We start from the raw sequence: 24001 nt of genomic DNA, 5'->3' as shown, positions 1-24001 counted from the left end.
GCTGGTAGAATTATAAACTAGATATCTCTTATGCTAAACTAATGTAATAATTATAGTGCGAAATACTGAATTTCCATATTCAAAAACAGATATATATATATATATATATATATATATATATATATATATTATATATATATATATCAAAATTTTTACAGCATATATATATATATATATATATATATATATATATATATATATATATATTAATGGCGCTGCAAGAGCATCCCAAAAGAATCTGAGCAATCATATTTTCAACATAAAAAGAAAAAACTTAATAATACCTTTGCCACTCGGTCATAAACCTCCATTGCCATAATCCATTTACATAACCCTTCTGCTGCAGAAGATGCTTTAGCCACTTTGGGAGGATCAAATTCAGGATTAGTTAGATATTCTGAACGAATCTTCTGCATCACTGATACCTATATGAAACATGCATTACATACATCTGAAACACAGGGTTTAGCAGTAACAATTCTCTAAATGATTTGGCTATTATTAGTCATGCATTACTGAGTAGCCTTTATAATCAAACAGTAGTTTGCTCCCCCTGCTGCTGATACCTATCTTGCCTTGGGCATATTTATGACAGAGATTGATGGATTCTCCTGATTTGTTCAGCTGACAGGAAAACCATTAGAGAACACTCTCAGTGTGGGAAAGGGCTTAGACTGGGGCTTTAAGGAGTTGGCAAGTTCTGACAGATGCCAGGTGGCTCTGATTTGGCATAAGATAATTTGCACAGATGTATTCAATAGGAGACTATCAACTTCTGGGCAATGGTTTTGCCCTATTCTGAAATAGTGCTAACCCATGCTCAAAAGAAGCCTAGCAATCTGCTAATATTATCTAATATCAACAGATCAGTTCAGAAAGATCCAGCCTCATTTTCTCCCCCAAACTATAATGTATGTTGGAAACAATGCCCAAGAAGTGAACGGAAGGGCAAAGGCCAACATCAGTCTAAAGCCGTGATGGCTAACCTTTTCAGCACTGAGTGCCCAAAGTGCGCACATCCCCAAAATGCAATATGTGCACATCCCCTTCGCATGTGCCCTGCCCGCACATGCACCCCACCCCCTGCAAATGCACGTGCATCTCCACACATTCACTCCACTCCCCCCATGTGTGGCATGCACTCCACTCCCCCCATGTGTGGCAGAGACCCAAAGACCAGCTGGGCAGCAGGAGGTGCACACACATGCACAGTGGAGCTGAACTGGGGCAACAGCTCGCATGCCCACATGGCACACATGGATAGGTTCTCCATCATGGGTCTAAAGTGGCTAATAGTTGCTGGGCTAATCCATCCCTCTGAGTCATCTGTTTATACCAGAGGCTTAATGGTCAGTGAAGAATCACTGCAACCACAGAAAGTTTTATATAGCTTGCTGCCTGCTTAAATGAGAACACATTACTTAAACAGTAGAACATGTAGCAATGACTTTAAGCTGTCTCAGATATGAAGAACCAGGCATGAAAACAAGGCAAGATCATGAGCATGTGGTAGAAAAAAAAGTAGCTGGGGCTTGTTTGTGCCCTAGAAAGAGGGAAATAAGAAAGGGCTTACAATTATTATTCTCACATGTGTGATATGTAAATATCTTTCTTCCATTTAAAGAGATTCTGGCTTTTAAAGGCTAGATAAGGGATAGAGTCTATTATGTTCGCTGTAGCGGAATCACAATTTATTATTTTTTAAATATACAAAGACTTACTGGAATGTTATCTTTGTCATATTCTCTCAAATCTTTAAGGAAATTCATTTCACCTAAAAGTTTTTTGCTAGGTCCCCAGTAGTCTAAAATCTAAAAGAAAGTTAAAGAATAATGTTAAATGTTTTTTTAAAGATAATGAGAAAGTGGGAAAATGCAGAGGGTTTTCTAATGAATGTATAATTTGAAGGATATCCAATAAGAGATTGCAGAAAAGAATTTGTATGGAATAAAGTAACTATCATTGATCATATATAGCAAGGAATGTGAATTTGCACTTTATGCTCAAAGACAAAAAAGTTCTTTAGAGTACACAGTTAACACCTGTTGGCAATTCCTTAAAGCAAATATGACTTTCTCAGGGTCCTGTGGTAGCTGTATGTTTCTAGGAAACAACAGAACTACTTTAAGGATTGCTGAGAGATGCTACATAAGAGGCCAGGGATGGGATGCAAATATTTTTACTACTGGTTATATGGGTGTGGCTAGGGGGAGTGGCTAGGTGGGTATGGCCATGTGACTGGGTGGGTGTGGCTTCTTTTTTGCACACACACACTCCTGGTGCTCCGTTTTTTGGCCTCCTGGACCTCAGGGAAGCCTCCTGGGAGCAGCATTTTTGCTCCCAGAAGGCTTCCCTGGCCCAGGAGGCCAAAAACAGAGCACGGAGGGTCTGTACAGCACCCCCAGTGGTCCATTTTTTTTGCCTCCTGGGCCTCAGAGAAGCCTCTTGGGCAAAGCAGTAAGACAGTGAGGGGATCCTGGCACAGCTAATTGTCGGAACAGGAGGGGGAAAAGTACTATAAGGAGTGACTGGGCAGGATGGGGCAGTTGGGGAAAATGTGGTCAGCAATGCATGCAATGTCATGCATGCGTGATAAGGACTGACTGAGTGGGGAGGGGAGGGGTGGGCAGAGAGGGGTGGGGCCAGCCAGGGGCACGAATTGTCGGTTCTCCAAACTGGGCAGAAATGTAACAACTGGTTCTATAGAACCGATCTGAACCTTTATCTTTAAATCCTTTGGATCTTTAAATCCAAAGCTTTACACAACCCTACCTTCCAGTGGTAGGATTCAAGTGATTCAACTCTACACTCCAGTGGTGGTTCTATGGGCGTGGCTTGAGGGTGTGGCAGGGGAAGGATACTGTAAATCTCCAGTGAGAGGTGGTATTTACTGGTTCTCTGAACTACTCAAAATTTCTGCTACCGGTTCTCCAGAACTGGTCAGAACCTGCTAAATACTACCTCTGCTACCCTCTGTACACTATATGTGTAAAAATGAATCTATCTTACATTTTTGAAAAATGTTGAGCTTCATTATTATAATCCTCCCACATAATTTTTTAACATATGAAATAAAGCAGTAGTTTGTTTCTCATAGTGGTATAAAAATAGATGATAAAGGAAAAATCCACATTTTAGTGAAAAACAGGGAACAAAAAAAATTGAATTAAAAAATTGAAAAAATCAATAATCTGTTATATAAATTTCAACTGTCAAACAAATGATGATCTTATTTCCTGAGTCTCCATATAGACTCCACATTCCTAGACATTCTTCCTATCAAGATAGAAATATTTTACTAACAATGTGTTATGGAACTAATAATCCAATTTACTGTTTCTCTGCACTTTCTCATTTATGATGAAAACTTAGAGAATTTTCATGGAGATGGCTTATTGATGAAGCAATTTTACCATGCCTACAGTTCTATATTATATAGCTCTAAGTGTATGTTTCCTGTTTATTAAAGTGGGTTTTGCCACTAGAAGCATTTATGCCTTGCTTCAATTACTTTACCTTTCCTCCAATTCCAGAAGGATCAGCAATTTTTTCTGGTTTTATATCCTTCATGACACAAATAGCAGCCATAACCAGTTTAACTCCAGAAGGTGGATTCTTCATTGATTTTACAATTGTAATATCTGCAGGCTAAAATATATTGTATATAAAAATATATATAAATCAAGTTGTAGTTTCCAAAATGTCACATATTTAAATAGATCTGCTCCCTGTTCTTATCTGGAAAAGATCAAGGACTAAACTTTGATCTTCTGGATGGAATAAGCGATGGAATGCTCCTTCAGTCAAACAATGACCAAGAGAATGTTATTTCAACCAACAGAATACTATTCTGACCCAGAGAAAGAAACTATTTAGATTTCTTTCATCAACTCTTAACTTGTCTTTAACTTGCCTTCAGAGTGTCAAGTGCGGCCAGTGCTGCCTCTAGTGCTGGAATTGCTTCGGCAAGGTCACTCTCACATTCATTTTTCAGTGCTTGAGCTTCAGCAGCCTTTTCTGTAGCAAGCTCCTCATCTACTTTTACAGTTTTGCTTTTTGCTTCAACCTCAGCAGATTCCTTCTCAATGATCTAGAAAGTAAAGGTAAAGTAATAAGCAAACAACTATCATGGAACAGGTGCACAATCCATTAGATTCATGCATTCACTTAGTAAGGCAAAATAACTGTTTTGAACATCTGAGTTTATATTTGGAGCCATATAAAAAAGTATTTTAAACAGTTAAGCTCTGCATAAAATTAATGATTGCCACCAGAACAGTTGTTTGTGACTTATTATATTTATATTTTTGAAAGTATGCTTCCGTTAAATATATGAATATCTACATCAACTGTCCCATTCAGTTATCTAGCTAAGAAAGACTCTTGGCCATTTATTTTTGCCAAGAGTATACCGAAGCTTAGGTGGTTACAGAAGTAGCTTAAGCCGAATCTGGGGTTTTCCCTTGCAAACAATACAAAGTATTTTCCTCTTCCTCTCCACCTGGCAATGCCCCAGTTACCTGTAAATGTTCAATGTATATGTAAATGTATCTTGTTTAGGAAACAGGAGCTCAGTTCCCAGTTCTGCAAATCAATAGTTGACCTTGGCTGGATGAAGCGTCTCACAAGGCTCAGCTGGCCTTCCATCCCCTCTTCTTCCTTACAGTCCAATCTTTCCCTCTCCGACTCCTCCACCCCACCCCCATTGCTGGCTGTCAGCCACCCCACCCCTCTGGCTGTCAGCTCATGAAACTTGGACAGGAGAAATGCAGCCATGAGAATCTATTAGGAAAGTATGGACTTTTATTACAGGTAGTCCTCGACTTACCACTGATTACTTAGCAACCATCTGAAGTTACAACACATGTTTCAAAATCTACTTACCTCCATACACAGTGCAAGGGCAAATTATCAGATTTTGAAACTTGGCAACTATGCCACCTGCAGCATCCCATAGTCACATACTGCACTTTGTGTTTTTTTTTTTTTGCCAGTTTCTGGCATTTACTTCTGTTTTTCCAGCAAAAAAATACTTATTGGGGAAAATTGATTTGTTTATCAATCACAATATTTGCTTAATGATCACCACAAAAATGTCAAAAAATAGGTCCAAACACATAATGCTTTGAACTATGATTTATTACCTATAATTCTAGATTAAATTTCAGTTGTAAATTGAGGACTACCTGTAATCCCACTTTCACTGGGACAAGCTAATTATGCTTTCTCTGCGTGTGTGTACGTATTTGTGTTTGTGTGTAAGTGTGATTTTAAAAAAAGTTTTAAAAGACAGATCTTTTAAAAATCACCACTGTCAAATCTTGACAATGAATAGCTCTCATGGCAATTGGGACAGATAACATTACAAAAACCTGAGAGGAGAAAACACAAGACATTGCTTGTTAATTAATAATTACTATAATTCTTAATATTTTTGAAACTGATCTGAAGCATTAAGGGTTGTAGCTTGCGCCTGACATTTATTTAACAGTAATGTAAACTAACCACTATCATTTACACCACTAGTTTGCCTAGCATAGCACAGCAAATCATATTAGAATGATAAACATTTACCAACATTTCAGTATGAATAGTTTACCATGCAAGCCATAAAAATACAAATTTTCTCACTCAAAGATATAAAATCACCATATCACTAAAATATGACAATTAGTATGATCAGTCAATTGTATACTACAATAACCACACATTATCCTGACCATCAGAAATTTTACCTTCATCATGGCTGCATTATCCACTTTTGCTTCCTCCAATTTAGGTTGCAAATCAACAAGTTCTTTCTTCATTTCGCCAACCTGAAACCAATATTAGTTGCGCATAAATTGTTTAATATTCACAAAATAGAAAGAAGAAGTAAAACATTTGTTATGTACTATTGGGATTACGATCAACTCATTTATTTTGGAGAAGCCCCTCTGAATTAATGATATTTATTTATGAGTAGACGTGCTAGAAATTTCTAGCCTGCCCTACAAATCAAATCATATAGAAATGTGATTATATTTCTTGAAATAAATGCAAGTAATTGGTGACAAGATCTTTTTATTTAAAAACAAAACAAATAGCATGAGAAACAGTCCAATTAAAACAAAGGAAAAAGCTAAGATAGTTTGAGTTTTGAAACTACAAAGCTATTCTCACAAGATAAAAGTATACTTTTATTGTTGATTCACCTGAGATTCAGCAAAAGCTAATTTGTCTAATCCATTAGTATATCTTTTTTTTGCCTTCATGACAGTATCACGATTTTGTGACAAAAGAAGTTGGAAGGAACCAATAAGTTCAAGATAAGAAGTAGGTGTAACGTAGTTATGTCGTCCCAACTGGTTCAAAAATCTGTATCAGTAAAAAATAATGCATTAATTATAACAAGGATTCAAAGAAAAGGCTCTATTTTGTTTGATAATAAATATACATCCATAATAGCTATGTGTGGAGATAAGTTTATTTAGTGCAACTTATTTATTTTGAAAAAATGTTATATTGTACAATAAGATAATTCAAAACAGGCAGAAAATGACATTACAGCTTTATTTCTGAGAATATGTTTTAATCTATTTATTAAATATTAGGGTTTTTTTAGCAATATTGTAAATATGCTGGTATTATTTTTCTTTTGTATTTATCTTAGGAGCATAAATCTATATAGAAAGTTAACCTTTCAGAAAGCGATAACACAGATGTATGGAAATGTTTACAGATAGGAACAACTTCTTGACGTTCATTTTCCGTGAGCTCAAGCTTTTCCAAGAATTTAATAGCCACACGCTCAAGAGCATCTTCAGGCCATGGCTGTAAGCATAAGAATATAATGTTTTCTTAAAACGTGTCTTCTTATACATTGTATTTACAACTCCATTCCACTAATAGTTCATCATGAAATTTATTAATTGCAGATGAGCAAAGAAATAGAAAAAAGATTCACATTCATTTCACAGATACTCCTTTTCCTTGCATTTCACATACAATTTTAATCAATATAGTGACAATCTAGACAAATAGTGTTGGGGGGGGGGGAACTATTCTTTTTTTTTAGTTAATAGAGGAATTTTCCTCTTACATATTTATTTTATTTATTTTACTACATATGTATTTTTGTATTATTGATTACCAGTCAACCTCAGGCACCACATCTAGGGATTTTTTGGATCCCATAAAATATCCCCATACTGATACCAATATATTAAATCCTCTAGCCATGTTTGTAGTAGTAAGTAGATCAAAGTGGGATTCCCCCATCCCATATTCTACATAGAATATTATGAATGACAATAAATGAAAGAGAAGTGATTAATGCTCTCTATTCACTACATGGACAAGGTAAAACAATAAGGTATTGTTTTACAACACACTATATACATCACTATACACAACAAAATAGGTCAAGCAAGAACCACTCCCCACTATGATCAACTCTCCAATATCATGTTGAAGTAAAATATATATATAATCCTAGGGTATGAGGTTTATAATGGAATTCCATTATATCATTCAATAGTATAAAAGAATATATTTTTGAATGACACTGAGATGCTTTAAGAGACTTTTAAAAAAAATCTATACATATTATACAAGCATCCATTCCACATGACTGCTAACAATTACCAATCGAACATTCAAAGTTGTAAGTCAGAATTGTTTCAACCTTTATTCAAAATCTAAGAAAAATATTATCAACATCGAAGAGAGGGAAAAACAAGTTTTGATGGGTAAGAATATATATGAGCTTGGTAAATATACGACATCACTCTGATTATTTCTACAAACCTGGAACCAGTCAATAGTACAACAGTTGATGAGAGATGGAAATTGTCTCAGGCGATTGCGAAAAGCATCTCCAATTGGACTGAAAGCTACTACAACATGGAGATTGTCTTTGCAACGGTTCACAAAAAAAGCAAATAAAGCCAACGGACCAAGGTCTTCATGTTTATGTCCGGCCTGAGCTACAGCACGAACTCCCTAGAGAATAAAGTGCAGAAGTCAATCACCATTTGCAAAGTCTAGTTTTGTAAAGCAATCTGACTACTAATAGAAACTGTAATGTATTCATCAAAAGAAATTAACTTGTGAAAAATATATGTCTGTCGAGAAAACAATGTCAATTAAACTGGTAAATATACAAATAATAATAATTTATCAAATTTATATGCTGCCCAACTCTCATTGAATCTGGGATAAATAAATCCCCTAAGTTCAATAGCTTTAGTGGACTATAAGAATCTAAAACTATTAATATTTTAAAATTGAAGCTAGTGATAAGATTTATTTAAACTGTATTGTATTTTAAGATAATTGTCCTATTTCCTTTGTTTTCTTTTTATTAATTATATTTCTATGCAGAACTCTTACAATATTCCACATGAAAACATAAAAAAATATAAAAAGACATAAAACAAAATCATCAGTCCATCCTAGCATTTTCAACCCAGTGATTTCCTAATAATTAAAGGCTCTGATAGAAAGCTTCATCTTTACTACCTACATGCAACCATCAGTAAGAGTGGCATTCAAATGTCTTGGGAAAGATCATTTTCAAAAGATGTAGTAAAAAAACCCACACATTTTCTTCTGCTTCCTCAACCCCAATTTCATATATGTAAGGTAATATATGTGAGGACCAGATCTGAGGGACTGGTTCTATCTGAAGGAAGCAATCCTGAAAATATCTGAATGTCAGGCCATATAGGACTATATAGGAATATAGGTTTCAGGTAGTCTCTAATAATAGTCCTATATAAAGCAGTCCTATATATTAGCTCCTACTATTCTATTAGTCATGTATAATTATCTATATAGTGTAATATATAGATAGGTTTTAATTTACCAACTAACGGCATGGCTCAATTGAGATTAAGCAAATTACAAGTTATTTTCCTTTTAAATAAAGCAGAATTAAACCTCAGTCTAGAGCTCTGGCCATGCGTGGTAATATTTTAAATTTTAATCTTAATATTCTTTAAAAATAATTATAAGAAATAATTCTAATATTTACCTCCATAACTTCCTGTTTCTCATCAGCTGCAAAAAGATTGGGTACTTCTCCTGTATTAAGCACACTGTCAACATCTTCTAAAAATCCTTCTTCTTTGATTTGTGTGTCTGTGATCAAAAACACAGTTTTCAAGCCCTTCATACCTGCACTCTTCAGAAGGTTCTAGAAGTAACACAAACATTATTAAGCATTCAGTGCAATAGATACAACAGCCCAATTAAGGAACTATCAAGACCATTCCCATCAACACTGTTATGTACTTGAGTAATGAAATGTCTTCAAGAACCTCAAAGTAGTTGTAACTTCTTTTATGAAGACTCTCCTTTCCTTAGTTTTTTTTTAATTTCATGTATTACTTTACATTTTATTTCAAAATCCATATTTTTTATTCTTTTAAAAAATTAATAAATTTTATATTTATTACGTGTGTGTATATATACAGTATGTGTATTGGTATTATATGAATATCATATTATATATTGATATGTATAATATCATTATTGATCACATTAGGATAATTCATGTATTCATTTCAAAACCATTCCCCCACACTCAAATCTTCCATTGCTAGAGTACAGAGCATTCCAACTCTAATGCCTCATGGAATAAGTACATTATTCCACCATGCAGAAAATTTCACTTCTGACTGATCTTTTAAACTATGTAACTTTAATAGGTACAATCCTGCATGGTATGTGGTTCTGTAGATTAATCCAGAGTGGTTTTAAGAGTATAATTCTAACACCAGTTAATTAATTATGTTCCACCAAGGAGCTATCAACTCTTAGCCACCACAAAATGGATTTTTTCCATTTTTTCACTGGTCCCAAGCCTGGTCCTTCAGATCTTTCTAAAACCATTAAGTAGCCTTTAAGCAATATAAATTTAATTGTATATATTTTACCTTTAGGTCTTCCCTCCACTCATTCATTCCATAGCTCTTGGAGATTTCAGGTTGGAAAATATTCATTTTTGCCATGGATGTAGCCAATCGGGTCAGGGATTGTCGACCACTTCCTCCCATTCCAACAAGTAAAGCATTACCTCCAGATTGCTTGAGCACACGGCATATACGAGACAAATGTTCCAGTACATACCTTTGGTTTTAAAAATATCAATTTCAGCAAACAACATTACAATTAAAATCAAATCTTTTTCATATAAAGATGGAAACTAACAATATTTTCCATAATTTTGAAGTCAAAACTTAAAAACTGTGGTATAAACTGTTGTATAAATTTTAAAAAATTTTACAAAGGGAAAAACTCAGATTCTGCCTGCCTACCAACATTTAGAAAAAACAGACAGGTTTGGATGAATGTTAATTAACTAAATATTTATAAAGAATTATTTTTCATTCTATATACTGAAACACATCATTCCTTATTTTTTACTTAACTTGAAAATTATGGAAAATTGAAGAAACAATGAGGACTTGAAGAAAATATTTGATGCTCATGTTAAAGTAATAACACTATTTCAAAATATGTTTTGTTTGTGACTCATAGAATTAGTCTAATTCATTTCCAAAATCTATACAGTTTATAAAATCTATACGATTTATAAAAAATACAATCTGTTGACCTTGGAAAAAAGTCAGTATGAATCAGGAGTTCTGTATAAGGTAATTAACTACTGTTACCAGACTTTACCTGTACAAGTTCCTAAGTTAAATTATACTTTGTATTTTCTAATACAAATAAATTAAATAAGAATATAAGTATTCTGTGATGGTTGGTAAAAGTAATGTACAAAAGTATTGCACCTAAAAATTACTAGATTCATTCTTGTTTTGTGAGTTTGGTTGTATTCATCCAAACATAGTTCCACAACATCATTGAACATTTGTATACTTGGAATTTCATAATAAATTCTTTCTTCTCCTTCAAGGTCAGGATTCATATAGTCTCCAAACAGCAGATTCCTCAGATCTTCTTCACTTATCTATTGATGGAAAAGAAATGACATCCAGTCTATTTTAAAAGCATTGTATGCAATTAAGAATACAGAAATTTGGTTATGATACTTGTACTGACAAATGTAACAAAGATTTGAATGTGCCATTTTAAGCCTCAATGACATTGTGCATAAGCTCATAAATGCAACAAATACATTATAAAAAATCACAGAATGCAATGCAAAAATATTGAGATTACAAAATTAAAGCAGAAAGCACAATTGCTACCCAAACGGTACTAAGCATTACTAATGGGTGTTAGTACAATAACCTTTGCTATGCTAATTTTGCAAGCAGGATGAGAAAATATCATTATCTTGATTCAGATCTAAATAGCAAACAATAACAAAATATCCTGATTTAATTCCTCTATGGTTTAATTTGTACATACTGTATATGTAGAACTGTATTTGTCACATGGAATCAACCTATCTAGTCCATGCTCTCTGGCAAAACTTGTCAATGTGATTCTAATTCTGAGTGATCAGCAGGGCAGGAGTTCATAGAAAGTATTTATCAGTTATCAGTTATTTAGGAATAGTGTCCTTAAGGCCAAGTTAATTCTGATCCTGGATAACAAAATAAGACATTCCCCTAATACCTTTAACAGATTTCTCAGAGCTTCTGTATCTTATCAGATTGTCATATTCTAATGGAATACATGGTTTGACAGGTACTCTGGTCTTGAACCAGGCAGAATTTTAAAGTTGACAATCATTAACTTGAATTGCACCCAGAAGCCAACTAATAACTATTTCAGCTGTTGCACTAGTGTATTACTTCATCAAAATAAGTAGCACCAATAACTTACATTGAAATATTCTAGAGATCACACACACACATATATATATACTGAATGATTTTCAATATACAGTTCCATATACAATACATTGCAATTGTTGAATCAAGACATGATAAAGGTATGAATCATTATGACAAGTACCTCCTAATCCAGAAATGGTTGCAACTTGGCATACAAGATAGAGCTGTATGAAGGTCCTTCTGGCCACAATTACCACCTGCCCCTGAAGCAGGAGCTGGGAGGCCAAGTCGACACCCAGATTATTAATCAGTTCAGCACAGATGGTGTAACTCTTTCCAGACAGTTGCCTACAAAAAGTCTCATTTACAAGTTCTTCCATCCAAAATACAAACCATACCTAATTTTCAATTTCAACAATTATGAATAAGCTAAAACAAATAATATTTCAACAATAGAATAGGAATAGTTGGGATCAATCTACATATACTTGGTAGTACTGTGGCAAGAAGATTGCAACAGAAGCTGGTCTCTGAGATGATCTTTGTGGGCTTTTCTCTAAGGATCTTTCCTTCAGAGCAGTTGAGGTTAATAGCCATGTATATTTGAGGGATCCTGCTAAACAGGTTCATGGGCTGATGCTTCCCTCTATCTTTCCAAGGAGTGAGATTCTATTTTTAGTGCCAAAAATAATGTGGAGAAAAAGACAAAAGGCACTCTTTCCCTTCTGTCTCTGGGATCTTTTCCTATTTTTATTTGTATGTTTAGTTTCAAAGATGTTTGAAAAAAATGAAGACAAAAAAAAAATGAAGTGAAAATATTCCTCCAAAGGCAGAAAACGATGGAGCTTTTTTTTACTTTTAGAATGGGAGATTTTCCCCTCTCTTTCATATAGACTGTTACCATTTCATAGTTCTGCTGTAAAAAAAAAGAGGAGCCTTTGAAACTACCATGCAGCATGAAATCAAGTGGTCTCTCCTGCACTTTCTTTCCATTTCAGAAAACATCACTACCCAGATACTTCAATTAGATATCTTCTTGTTGTTGTTGTAGTTGCGAAGTCATGTCCGACCCATCGTGACCCCATGGAAAACATTCCTCCAGGCCCTCCTGTCCTCTACCATCCCCCAAGTCCATTTAAGCTCACACCTACTGTTTCAGTGACTCCATTCAGCCACCTCATTCTCTGTCATCCCATTCTTCTTTTGCCCTCACCCGTTCCCAGAATTAGGCTCTTCTCCAGTGAGTCCTTCGTTCTCATTAGGTGACCAAAATATTTGAGTTTCATCTTCAGGATCTGGCCTTCTAAAGAGCAGTTGGTTGATCTCCTCTAGGACTGACTGGTTTGATTGCCTTGCAATCCAAGATACTCACAGGAGTCTTCTCCAGCACCATAGTTCAAAGTCCTCAATTCTTTGGCGCTCAGCCTTCCTTATGGTCCAACTTTCACAGCCATACATTGCAACTGGGAAAACCATAGCTTTGGCTATACGCCCTTTTGTTGGCAGGGTGATGTCTCTGCTTTTTAGTATGCTGTCTAGATTTGCCATAGCTTTTCTCCCCAGGAGCGTCTTTTAATTTCTTGGCTGTAGTCTCCATCCGCGGTGATCTTGGAGCCCAGGAAAATAAAATTAGATATCTATCCAACCATACATAATTCACTCAAATTGCATAGCCACTGCAATATATCCCAACAGTCATATTCTGTAACCTCTCAAAAGAGCTACAAGATGTATCAGGAGTCATGGGCTACATCTTCATGCTGTCCTGCTTATTTAAAAAAAAGGCAAGAAAATATGGCTATTCTGAAAACATCCAGCGAAGAAACATCTTGCTTTTGCAAGAATGTTGAAATGACATGAAATGAAATGACACACAATTGTAAGATTTTGTTCAATTTCTACCAAAGCTGCTCAGGCAGGAATGAATAAGAGATAGTTTTGTAATAAATACTGTGAATACTTACAGGTGCATTTCCTTGTCTGAGGTGTGAAAATACTGCATCAAAGGCTTCTTTGAAATGTTCTTTTACAATTTCTTTTATGAGTTTGAACAACCAAGCCCTATCAGCATCATCCACAAGCCGGTCATAAAACACTCGAAATACTTCATGTACAAAAAGACGAATCATTGTATGCTTGTTGACAACCGAGTCCTTCTTAATAAGCAAGCAGCCTAGAATAACTCTTGAAAAATCACGCAAATTGAATGTATAATGGGATTTGGCTGGTGTTGGCAATAGGTTTGCCATGGCTTTCTTATATACCTTAATTATTGCAAAGAAAAAAGCATAGATTTTTAGAATTATGAATTTCATAAACATAGATAATCAAACATAAGTATATATCTACATCAATATCTGTATTGGATTTGAGGGCTGCCCAATTCCAAAAAGAATCTGAGCACCTTACAAGTTTTTTTAAAATAAAGTTTTAGAAAGGAATATCACCAACCAGATAAAAATAATACCCCTCCCAAAAATCACCAGGAACTCCATATATATACTCTAACCACAAGCCTGGGAGCAGAGGCAGGTCTAAAGAAACTCTGGAACATTTGAAGGATGGGAGCTATATGTATCTCTGGGGAATGTTGTTCCAGAGGACAGATGCCATGGCAGAGAAGATATGCTTCTCACTCCTGCAGGATGACATTTAATAGAAGGGACCCAGAGCATACCAACTATGCATCATTGCACTAGATGGTCAGTACATTTGGAGATGGATGCTTTCTTAAACATCCAAGCCCTATGCCATTAAATGTGACAATCATCACTTGTAATTGCAACCAGAAGCCAACTGATAACTTATTCTGCTAGTGAAGTAGAAATGATAGAAAAGATCTGCTCAATATTGCCCATGCCACTGCATTTTGAACCAGCCATAGCTTGTAGATGATGTGTTGAACAAATCTGCGACAGAAACATGAAAACAACAGGAGAAGTGAAATGTGAGAAATAGTGAACTATAGCAAATACCTTTTGCTCTAAATACTTTTTATACGACACTAAGGAGTTAAGTTGTGGAACTGCAGTAGTGGAAGACATTAAAAGAGAACTTCTGAGGATCTTGGCGGATCAGTCTATTAGTGACTACTAAAGGAAGTTGCAGGTGACCATGCACGTACACCTACTTATTATTTGATTTATAACAGCAAAGTAACATTTGAGAGCCAAAAGCACTGTGAACATATATACACATGCACCTGTCTACAGGTATCTGAAGGTACAGAGATTTTGTCAAACCACAACATTACTATTGGTGATATTGCTGTACAAGCTCTGCCGTGTGTGTGTGTGTGTGTGTGTGTGTGTGTCTGTGCATCTCATGAAAGACATGCAAAAGAGGCATAGATCACAGTGCAATAATGCAATGCTCATTTCATAATTTCTTCTCTTGTCGATCCTTTGCATATACTTTCTCAATACTACCAGTATTTCAGAAAATATTTGCCCATTAGAAAAATTCGTTGCACTTTCTCCACAAATGATACATTGATGAGAATATATATGAGTTATCCTGAACACCTCTTAGTCTACATTTTAGCAGAACTAAAAATAAGCAGAGAATATGACCTACCTCCATAGTGCCACTGACAATCTGGTTTCCAACTGTGAAATATTCTGGAATAAATTCATTTACTCTGAGATAGAGAGAAACAACAGTAGAAAAAATCCGGACCATTGTTTCGTCACTAAAAGAATTAATGGTGCAAATATTGAAATGTCTCAGGAAACGAGGTGTTACAGGATTTCTTCCACCACCTGGTGGACCCATGGCAGCCATCAACTGAATATCAACTAGTGTAATTTTATTTGTGTCTTTTAAATCATACCTTTAAAAGAAATATAGATGTGATATTCAGATGACAGCAGTAGACAAATTAGTGCAATAGAATAGAAATACATTAATATTCATCTAGCTATACATAGTATCTTATATATTAACTATGTAGCAACAGTTTCCATTTCCAATTCTCAACTTTACATCATCCTGAAAACCTCCAAATCTGATCCAATGGAAAAGGAATTTCATTGGTAAAAGGACAGGTTTAAGTATAATATCACAACTTCTTAGTACTGCAGAAATAATCACATGAAAGGGGAATTCCTTATGAAGTCACACTTGCATTATTGTACACTATTATGAGAAATGAAACATTCACTTAGAAAATAAAGCTTTACTATGTATGGAAACTTAAGGATATATATTTACAAATGTATGCTTAAACCTCATTATTGACTAAAACTTTTATTAAAAATTCAGCTTCCTTTTAATAATATATGCAAACATAAAATTATCTTCTAAAAACCCACCTTAGAAGTAAATATGTGAGGTATATGGCTGATAGATGATACATTGGACAGGCAGAGTTTTGTAGTTTTTATTTTTCTCCCCAACTAGAAAGTCTAACACAAGGCTGTCAAACTCCCAGCTGGATGCGTCACATGCTGGCCTCACCCATGCCAGGTTTAGCAAAGGGGAAAAAAGTCCCGATATGTCATGTGATGCCACTGTGATGCCGTGAGTTTGATACTCTGGTCTAACAGGATGCTGACTAGCTACAGCAGTGACTTCATCCAGCAGTTATGGTCATGCCTCTTGAAGAGAAAGAAACAAGACACTGAGCATGTTGGTTGCTCAGGAGAATCCTATTGGTTATTGGTTGCATCTCCAAAATAGCCATGGGGCCAAAAACAAAAAAGACTAATCTACTTCTCTAGAGCAGCTGGCAACCCTAACAACTCACTGTGACAAAAATTAATATCATAATTCCCTAGAGCAGGGTTGTGAAACTGGCAGCCTGTGGGCCAGATGTGTGACACGCAGGCCACGTCCAGCTCCACGAATGGGGAAAATGTCATGAAACGCCATGTGAAGACAATGTGAAGTGGCAGGTTTGACATCCATGTTCTAGAGCAGGGGTGTCAAACTTGATTTCACTGAGGGCCACATCAGGGTTGTGTTTGACCTCGGGAGGCTGGGGAGGCCGTGGTCAGGAGGCCGTGGTCATGGCCAGCTCAACGACACTCGTGTCAGGGGCGCCAATGGCTGCCCAAGCACTCTGACAGCAAAAATGGGCTCCCCAGCTCCATTTTCAGCCGTGATGCCTTCCTGCCACTCTCTCCTAGCAAAAACAGAGCTTGGGAGAGCCTCCTGCAGTCCTTTCCATTTTTGGCTGCGATGGCCTCGTGCAACCCTCTACCAGTGAAAACAAAGCGGAAAAAGTGGAAAAAACAACAATAGTGATATTATGAGAATAATGGCTATAATTATGATGTATAATATTATGTGTATTCTAAAGAGATTTGATACAGATACACTGCAACACTGTCTTGCAGAAATGGAAATGTGATGTAAAGGAAAATGTATAATAAAAAATAATTTAAAAAAACAATAGTGCTATATCCTCACAACTGAAACAAATGTTTTGTGTAACTGCAAGCCTGATAACATTCAAACATTTCTGCATTATATGTAATAAAAAACCAGTTACCAGATTCCATGATCAAAAAACTGCCTTAAAAGTTCAACTGGAGGCTGAGCTCCATACTGCTCCAGGGCAGGCATATTCATATCATCTACAAAGATTATACACTTCTTTCCCACTGGTGGCCCATATATTCCTTTCCGCCTTTTGTCCAACCTGGCCATGATAATATTCTACAATAAAAAGGAACATGTTTCCATTCATTAAAAATAGTTTACAGTATGATAAATATTACAATTTAATATCAAATTATTACACTTTTAAAAAATAAAGGTTAAGATGTGCCTCACATACAATGCACAAAAAGATATCGCACCAAAGAACAGTGATATAGCTCAACTCTAACTGCATAAAAGCAACCCTCAACAGATGGAAAATATTAATGCAAGAGAAGCAATATTGTAGCAGAACCAATTTGAAAAATGTTATCACAGTAGCACAAAAACTGTAGAAAGTAAGGAAGATGATCTTGACAGAAATAAGCAGGAACCATTACCAGGGGCAAAAGGGGCTGAAATATTTTTTTTTTCTTCATATGGAAAACCAAGGCATATATGAAGTCCTCTGTGCATCATGCCCAGCCACATACATTGGACAGACCAACAGAAGAATAAGTACCCGCCTGGATGAACACAAAAATGCAGTCAAAAAGCTGGAACACACTTCCTCACTAGTCCAACACATGAAAGCCATAGGTCATAGCATCAACTTCAATGGCACCAAAACCCTAGCCAGTATAGAAAACTCCAGCCACAGAATTATCAGAGAAGCCATAGAGATTGAAAAAAGACCTGAAAGCATGAATAGAAGAGATGATTCCACCAGACTGTCAATTATTTGGAAGCCTGCACTCATAAACAAAAAAATCTCCACACCACTAGCCAGGCAAACACCTGGGCACAAACAGATCCCCCCTGATATCTCCAGCTCAAACACACCCCAACCAGGCACCCAGATGAAACCTAGCTTCCTAACAAATGATAGCCGTCCATTTACTCGGAACCAAGCTGCACTAAAAACCTCCAATACAGGAACACAATGTTGCCAGCCAATCAAGACACAAAAAAGCCACAAAACAGACAGAAGATATTAGAAACACCAATCAAGCAGAACACAGCAAACTCCAAGACCAATAAACACAGACCAAGACTCCCAACCAATCAGGATGAAGAAAAAACCATTCTGGCACAGCAGTAGGCTAGCCCAAAATTTAAAACTGAAACAACTGTAAAAATCTGACTCACAGACGAACACAATACAGAAGCCTGATGATGGCAGATGAGATTCTGCTGAAACGTTGCTACAACTTTAAAAGCACAACTATAATGATGTGGGAAAATACCCAAACAAAGCTGAATGCCATACATGTAAGTACCCGCGAAAACTTAAGAAAATATATATATATATATGTATGTATGTATTTGTTTTCTGAGGTTCTCGTGGGTATTTGTATGTGGATCTTTGGTTATTTGGGTTTTCTCCCGCGTAAAATTGGAAGTATCTAGGCAACATTTCGATGAAGTCCCATTCATCATCTTCAGGCTTGTGTCTTCAGCTCTGTGCTTCTCTGTGCTTCTCTCTGAGAAGCACAGAGCCAAAGATACAAGCCTGAAGATGATGAATGAGACTTCATTGAAATGTTGCCTAGATACTTCCAATTTTACACGGGAGAAAACCCGAATAACCAAAGATACACACACACACACACACACACACACACACACACATTATATATATATATATAGAGGAATTCTTGGACCATTCTATTTTTGCCCACGACACTGATGTGATCACCTAGTCAATTGTCCCTACAAGGTTGCTTATGCTTAAATATAATATGTTTTATTATCAATTTTTTTGTTTAGCTAACTAAATGATGGAAGTAAATGAATATTCATGTCAAATGAATCTAAAGTAAACTGCAGGCCTAAAGCAAAGTAGGGTTCCAGCAAAAATAAATTTAAAAATTCAAATTTTAATAAATGATCCCAAGTACTGGTAGTTCTAAAGAGAACTATCTCACTAACCTGGGTCTGATTGGCACTGGTTCGAGCTGAAAAGTTAAGGAAGAATGGGAAGTAGAGATCCTTTTGTAAGTTGTGCATTAGCTTGTCTTTTACATATACAGACTTCCCAGTACCAGTAGGTCCCACAAAAAGCAGTGCCCTTGGAAAGAAATTCAGAATGACATTAGTTTTTCATGACTAGGTTAGACTAGATAGTTGGAACTGTTAAACAACAATAATTAATTCTGACAATTTTTAATTGCCTGAGAATCATATGATTGCTTTATGATTTTAGTTACCTATTCATGGAATCACAAAGAAATAAAAGAATAAATGCAATTGAAATGTATGTAGAAGTCCAATATGTTAAGCAGAAGATTTAGGCAATTAATTATACATGCAAGACTGATGTCAGCCTCTCTGGATAGACACTAGTCCACTAGGAATCAATTTTATTGAAACTGGCTATAATAACAGACTTGCAAGTTTAATTGTACTATACCTCCTCTTTCCTATAACTTCAGTGGATTTGGAAGGTGTTCATCTGAGCCATTCACAAACATTATCAATATGTTGTGGAATTAAAATCATCTCCTATTTTCCCAAGCTTTTGGTTGACTTTTAATTGTATTTTAACTTTGTTGTAATTGTTAGTTTTTAAATGGCTGCTGTGCTACTGCCTAGTTTATATACTGTTTTTATTTTGTAATTTGTTTTATGTTATCATATGGGGTTTTAACTGAGAATATATTTTAGTGAGTTATAATGTTCATTGCACAGAGAGCTTGGGTTATCAGGCAATTAAAAAAATAATAAATGAAGTAAAGAAAAGTACAATTGAACTGGATTTAGAACCTTAAGTCAAGAGGAACTTTTTAATATTATTCATGGCCCAGGGCACTGCTATTATACTTTTTAATATTTACTCTGCTATTTACACAGTTCCTAAGTTAGCTGCCTTATTTTACCAAGGTATTTTACTATTACAGCAGTCACACTTAGTCAGTTCCATTTCTCCCTTGTTTAAGAATAAGCACAATCCCAAGCTCATGCGTTGCTAGAAAAAAAGTACTATAGAAGGAAGGAATCCTATATCCCCATATATTTTTCTTTTTAAATTACTTTTTAAAAATTATTACTGTTATTAGAAACAAGGTAAATCCAATGGTGTCCATTGGAATAGAAATAGAAATTGAATAAATTTTGCATAGAGCAGTGGATCAACATATTGGCTTAATATGTTAGCCTATGTAAATTAACAGAAATCAATCTTTTATAGCTTATCAGGATTTATTGAGATAAATCCATGCATTTAAGCCCAATGGAAGTAACTGTCTATACAGGTATTTAACAGTTAATTCACTTCAGCATTTTTCTGAGAACATAGTAAAATCTAATATAAAAATGAAATTCCTCTGCACATAATTCCCCCTCCTTCTATTTTACGGTGGCCTGCTTTGCAGATACATCCTATTGCATATTGGCTTGAAATAAGTATGCGGCAGTAATGGGATTCAAAAAATTTTTTACGACCAGTTCTGTGGGTGTGGCTTGGTAGGTGTGGCAGGGGAAAGATAGTGTAAAATCTCCAGTCAGAGGTGGTATTTTCCAGTTCTCTGAACTACTCAAAATTTCCACTACTGGTTCTCCAGAACTGGTCAGAACCTGCTGAATACCACCTCTGGTATGCGGTGAAGTGGTGCTAGAAAGGGCAATGAAATTAAATGAACTTTAAAGAAATTCAGCATTCTACTTTCTTCAGTTCTACAATTCTAAATATATTGTGATACAACAGTAATATGACCATGAGCAATTATGCAAACACTTAAGTTAAAAGTTAATACTGTTTAAACTAGATGCATACAGGAACATATTGTTTTAAACAATATTTTGTGGAGCTTAATATTAGAAACACAGCAGTATTAAATTATTATTTGCTAATTAAACTGTAAAACAATCTCTGGATGCTTTACGTAAAGAGCTCATGTGGAAAATGAAACATTTGTATAATTAAAAGAAACACGCCTTACTTTCCATATTTAATGCACAATTCCATCAAATAGGTATATCTGACTGTGTCCATTGTTGGAACTATAATGTCTTGAACTTTAATACTTTTATCATTATAATTGATGCTTTTAACAGCTTCATTCCAATGTGCCCAACGGCCTTTTCCTTTTAACTATGAAGAAAAGTAGAAATAAATTTGGTTTCATTAGAACTTAATAGATATCAGCATCTTTTTTAATATCAAAGCAATAATGCTAAAACAATGAAACGTGTAAAGGATAAAATACTATGTAACTGAAGCACATTTTCATCTTCTATACCAATTGTGAGGGCCCTTCCATACATGGTAGACATCTCTATGTTTTATTAGGAGTCATAATAATGATAAACCCCTTTTTTCTTTAAACCTTATACTCTAGAAAAGGGGTCGCCAACCTTTTGGACCTCAAGGACCACTAAACTCATAATTTTAAATCCCATGGACCACTAAAATGAATCCATCATGCCACTCACTGAAGTGCCCGGACTTCCACTGATGGGATGGGGTCCTTCAAGCACTTAGCTAGGCTGCCTGTTTCTGCAACCTTAAATACTCAAAGAATCATTTGGACCCATTTCACACAGAAAACAAAACACTGGAATCTCTCCTCTCTCTCTCTCTCTCTCATTTCTTTCTTTCCCTCCACCACTCTCTTTCTCCCTTTCTCCCTCTTTCTCTCTTTCCCTCCCCACTCTTTCTCTCTCCCTCCCTCTCTTTCCCTCCCTCTCTCTTTCTCCCCCTCTCCTCTTTCTTTCTCTCTCTCTCTTCCCCCCCGTCTCTGGGGGTGGGGATAGGGGGAAAAGGAACGTCTGAACTGGTGCTGGATGATGAGAATCTGATGTCCAGAGGCTGATGAGCCATGTGCTGAAGACCAGATGGCTGGTGGAGACGTGGGGAGGTGGGGCAACAGGGGTGATACCGGTAGTGGATGGACTGATACACGTGGGAAATTGCAGCATTGGAGCCCTTCCTGGGTGTTCCCTGGCCTGCAAGGGGGTGGGGGTGAGGGGAAAGGAGTCTCTGAACTGGTGTTACCTTCTACCTCCTGCCTCCACACATCGAGGTTGAGCAGCTTCCAGCAATACCCTCAGGTAAAGATGTTGTGAGGGAAAGGCTTGACCTCTCCCCTCAGGAGCCACAAAGTATTCACCACTCCCTGGCACCTGCCAAGCCTCCTCCTTCCCCTTGGGCATGTGAGCGCTTCTGGTGAGGAGGAAGAGAAGCATGGTGGGAGGAGGCTTGTGGTTCCTGTGGTTCCTGAGGGAAGGGGTTGAGCCTCCCACACACAACTTCTTCACCTTAGGGCATCGCTGGCAGCCGCTTCCTATGGCTCAGGAGGTCTGTGCTCTTCCTGCTGCTGCTCGGCCTCCTCGATGTGCTGAGACAGGAGGCAGCAACCAGGACATGGGTTTGCTAAGGAGACTACAGGATTACCCCACCTCCCCGCCAGCCATCTGGTCTTCAGAACATGGCTCGTTGGTCTCTGGACATCAGATTCCCACCACCCAGCACCTGTTCAGATGTTCCTTTCCCCCCACCCCCTCGGAGGCCAAGGAACACCTGGGAAAGGCTCCGATGCCGCCATCTCCTGTGCACTACCCTCCCTCCCCGTGCACATTAGTCCATCTGCTGCTGGTATCACCCCTGTTGCAGACACGGGTGCACTGTAGCCCACCAAAATTTTCTCATGGACCACCAGTGGGCCGTGGCCCACCAGTTGGCGACCTCTGCTCTAAAACAGGGATTCATAAACTTTTCACCATCACAACTCATTTTAGTGTAATACCTCCCTTAAAAATACAAATATCAAATAAACATAAATAAACAATGAAAGCAATACAATGAAACTTTGGGAAAGGTAGATTTATTGTAACAATGTGCAACAAAAAAAGCTCTTCATACCTTCCCTGGACTCTGAATGAACCTCCCCAAGAGAAATATATTTTCTTGACTGCAAACTAACCTTTTGCAAACATTCCCCCACCCCACATCCCCACTATTCACTACTGCTTCTTGTAAACGCTAGATGGGAAGGAAGATTTTATCCATTTTCTTTTCTATTAGTAAAGAAAGGAATAGTATTAAAGAAGTTTATCTTAAAGACAATTTCTTAAAAAAATATTATTCACAAGTTTTTCAACACTTGATCATATGCATAGATTATCCTGAGACATATACTAATATTTAATCAAACCTAATATTAGGGATAATTCTTTTTCATATAACAAATATGAGAACAAATATAGCAAATTAAAATAACTATCAATAATTCTAGAGCATATCTCATACCTCAAACATATAATCATACACCAATCCTTTTTCTTCAAATGGATGTTCCCATTTTCCTATGCTTGCTGGTATTGGATGTTCATCCAATTTTCCTATGACAATATCTCTCATAAAGTTATCAAATATAATCCGACCATCACTATCACATGTTGCTCCAATAGACCAAATCATAGCAAAAGCAAAACAACCCTTCCAAAAGAATAAATAAATAATTGATATTTTCATAAAATATGCTCATGGAGAAATTAATAGCTAAGTGTAATTATTTTAACTTCAGTACATTTGCTACAGTTATAGCAAATTTCCAGATAAAAGATTTGAAGTGCGCATTATTTATCTATAGTGACATAATATTTTATACTTTGTCTTACATTAACTGTAAAAATGATTAATTCAAAGGCTGAAAGGCTTTATTAAATGAATTATAACCAAT

General features: G+C 36.3%; 1 protein-coding gene across 1 annotated transcript in view; it reads right to left on the bottom strand.

Moving 5' to 3' along the window:
* DNAH12 (dynein axonemal heavy chain 12) overlaps positions 1-24001 on the bottom strand; it is a 92603-nt gene that overhangs the window by 23698 nt on the left and 44904 nt on the right. The window contains exons 36-52 of the mRNA XM_026723685.2: positions 23569-23757; positions 21260-21411; positions 19251-19389; positions 17230-17396; positions 15312-15567; positions 13700-13999; positions 10782-10960; positions 9921-10113; positions 9017-9178; positions 7789-7983; positions 6680-6813; positions 6195-6357; positions 5736-5816; positions 3914-4090; positions 3517-3648; positions 1722-1811; positions 285-425 (exon numbers count right to left, since the gene is read on the bottom strand). Coding sequence (XP_026579470.2) covers positions 285-425; positions 1722-1811; positions 3517-3648; positions 3914-4090; positions 5736-5816; positions 6195-6357; positions 6680-6813; positions 7789-7983; positions 9017-9178; positions 9921-10113; positions 10782-10960; positions 13700-13999; positions 15312-15567; positions 17230-17396; positions 19251-19389; positions 21260-21411; positions 23569-23757 — 2850 coding nt within the window. The remainder of the gene's footprint in view (positions 1-284; positions 426-1721; positions 1812-3516; positions 3649-3913; positions 4091-5735; positions 5817-6194; positions 6358-6679; positions 6814-7788; positions 7984-9016; positions 9179-9920; positions 10114-10781; positions 10961-13699; positions 14000-15311; positions 15568-17229; positions 17397-19250; positions 19390-21259; positions 21412-23568; positions 23758-24001) is intronic.

This window comes from Pseudonaja textilis, chromosome 2, assembly GCF_049901715.1.
Source record: "Pseudonaja textilis isolate UNSWEBS1 chromosome 2, rPseTex1.2, whole genome shotgun sequence".
NCBI lineage: Eukaryota > Metazoa > Chordata > Lepidosauria > Squamata > Elapidae > Pseudonaja > Pseudonaja textilis.
Note: the sequence above shows the minus strand (reverse complement) of the source record. Positions and strands in the feature narration are given on the sequence as shown.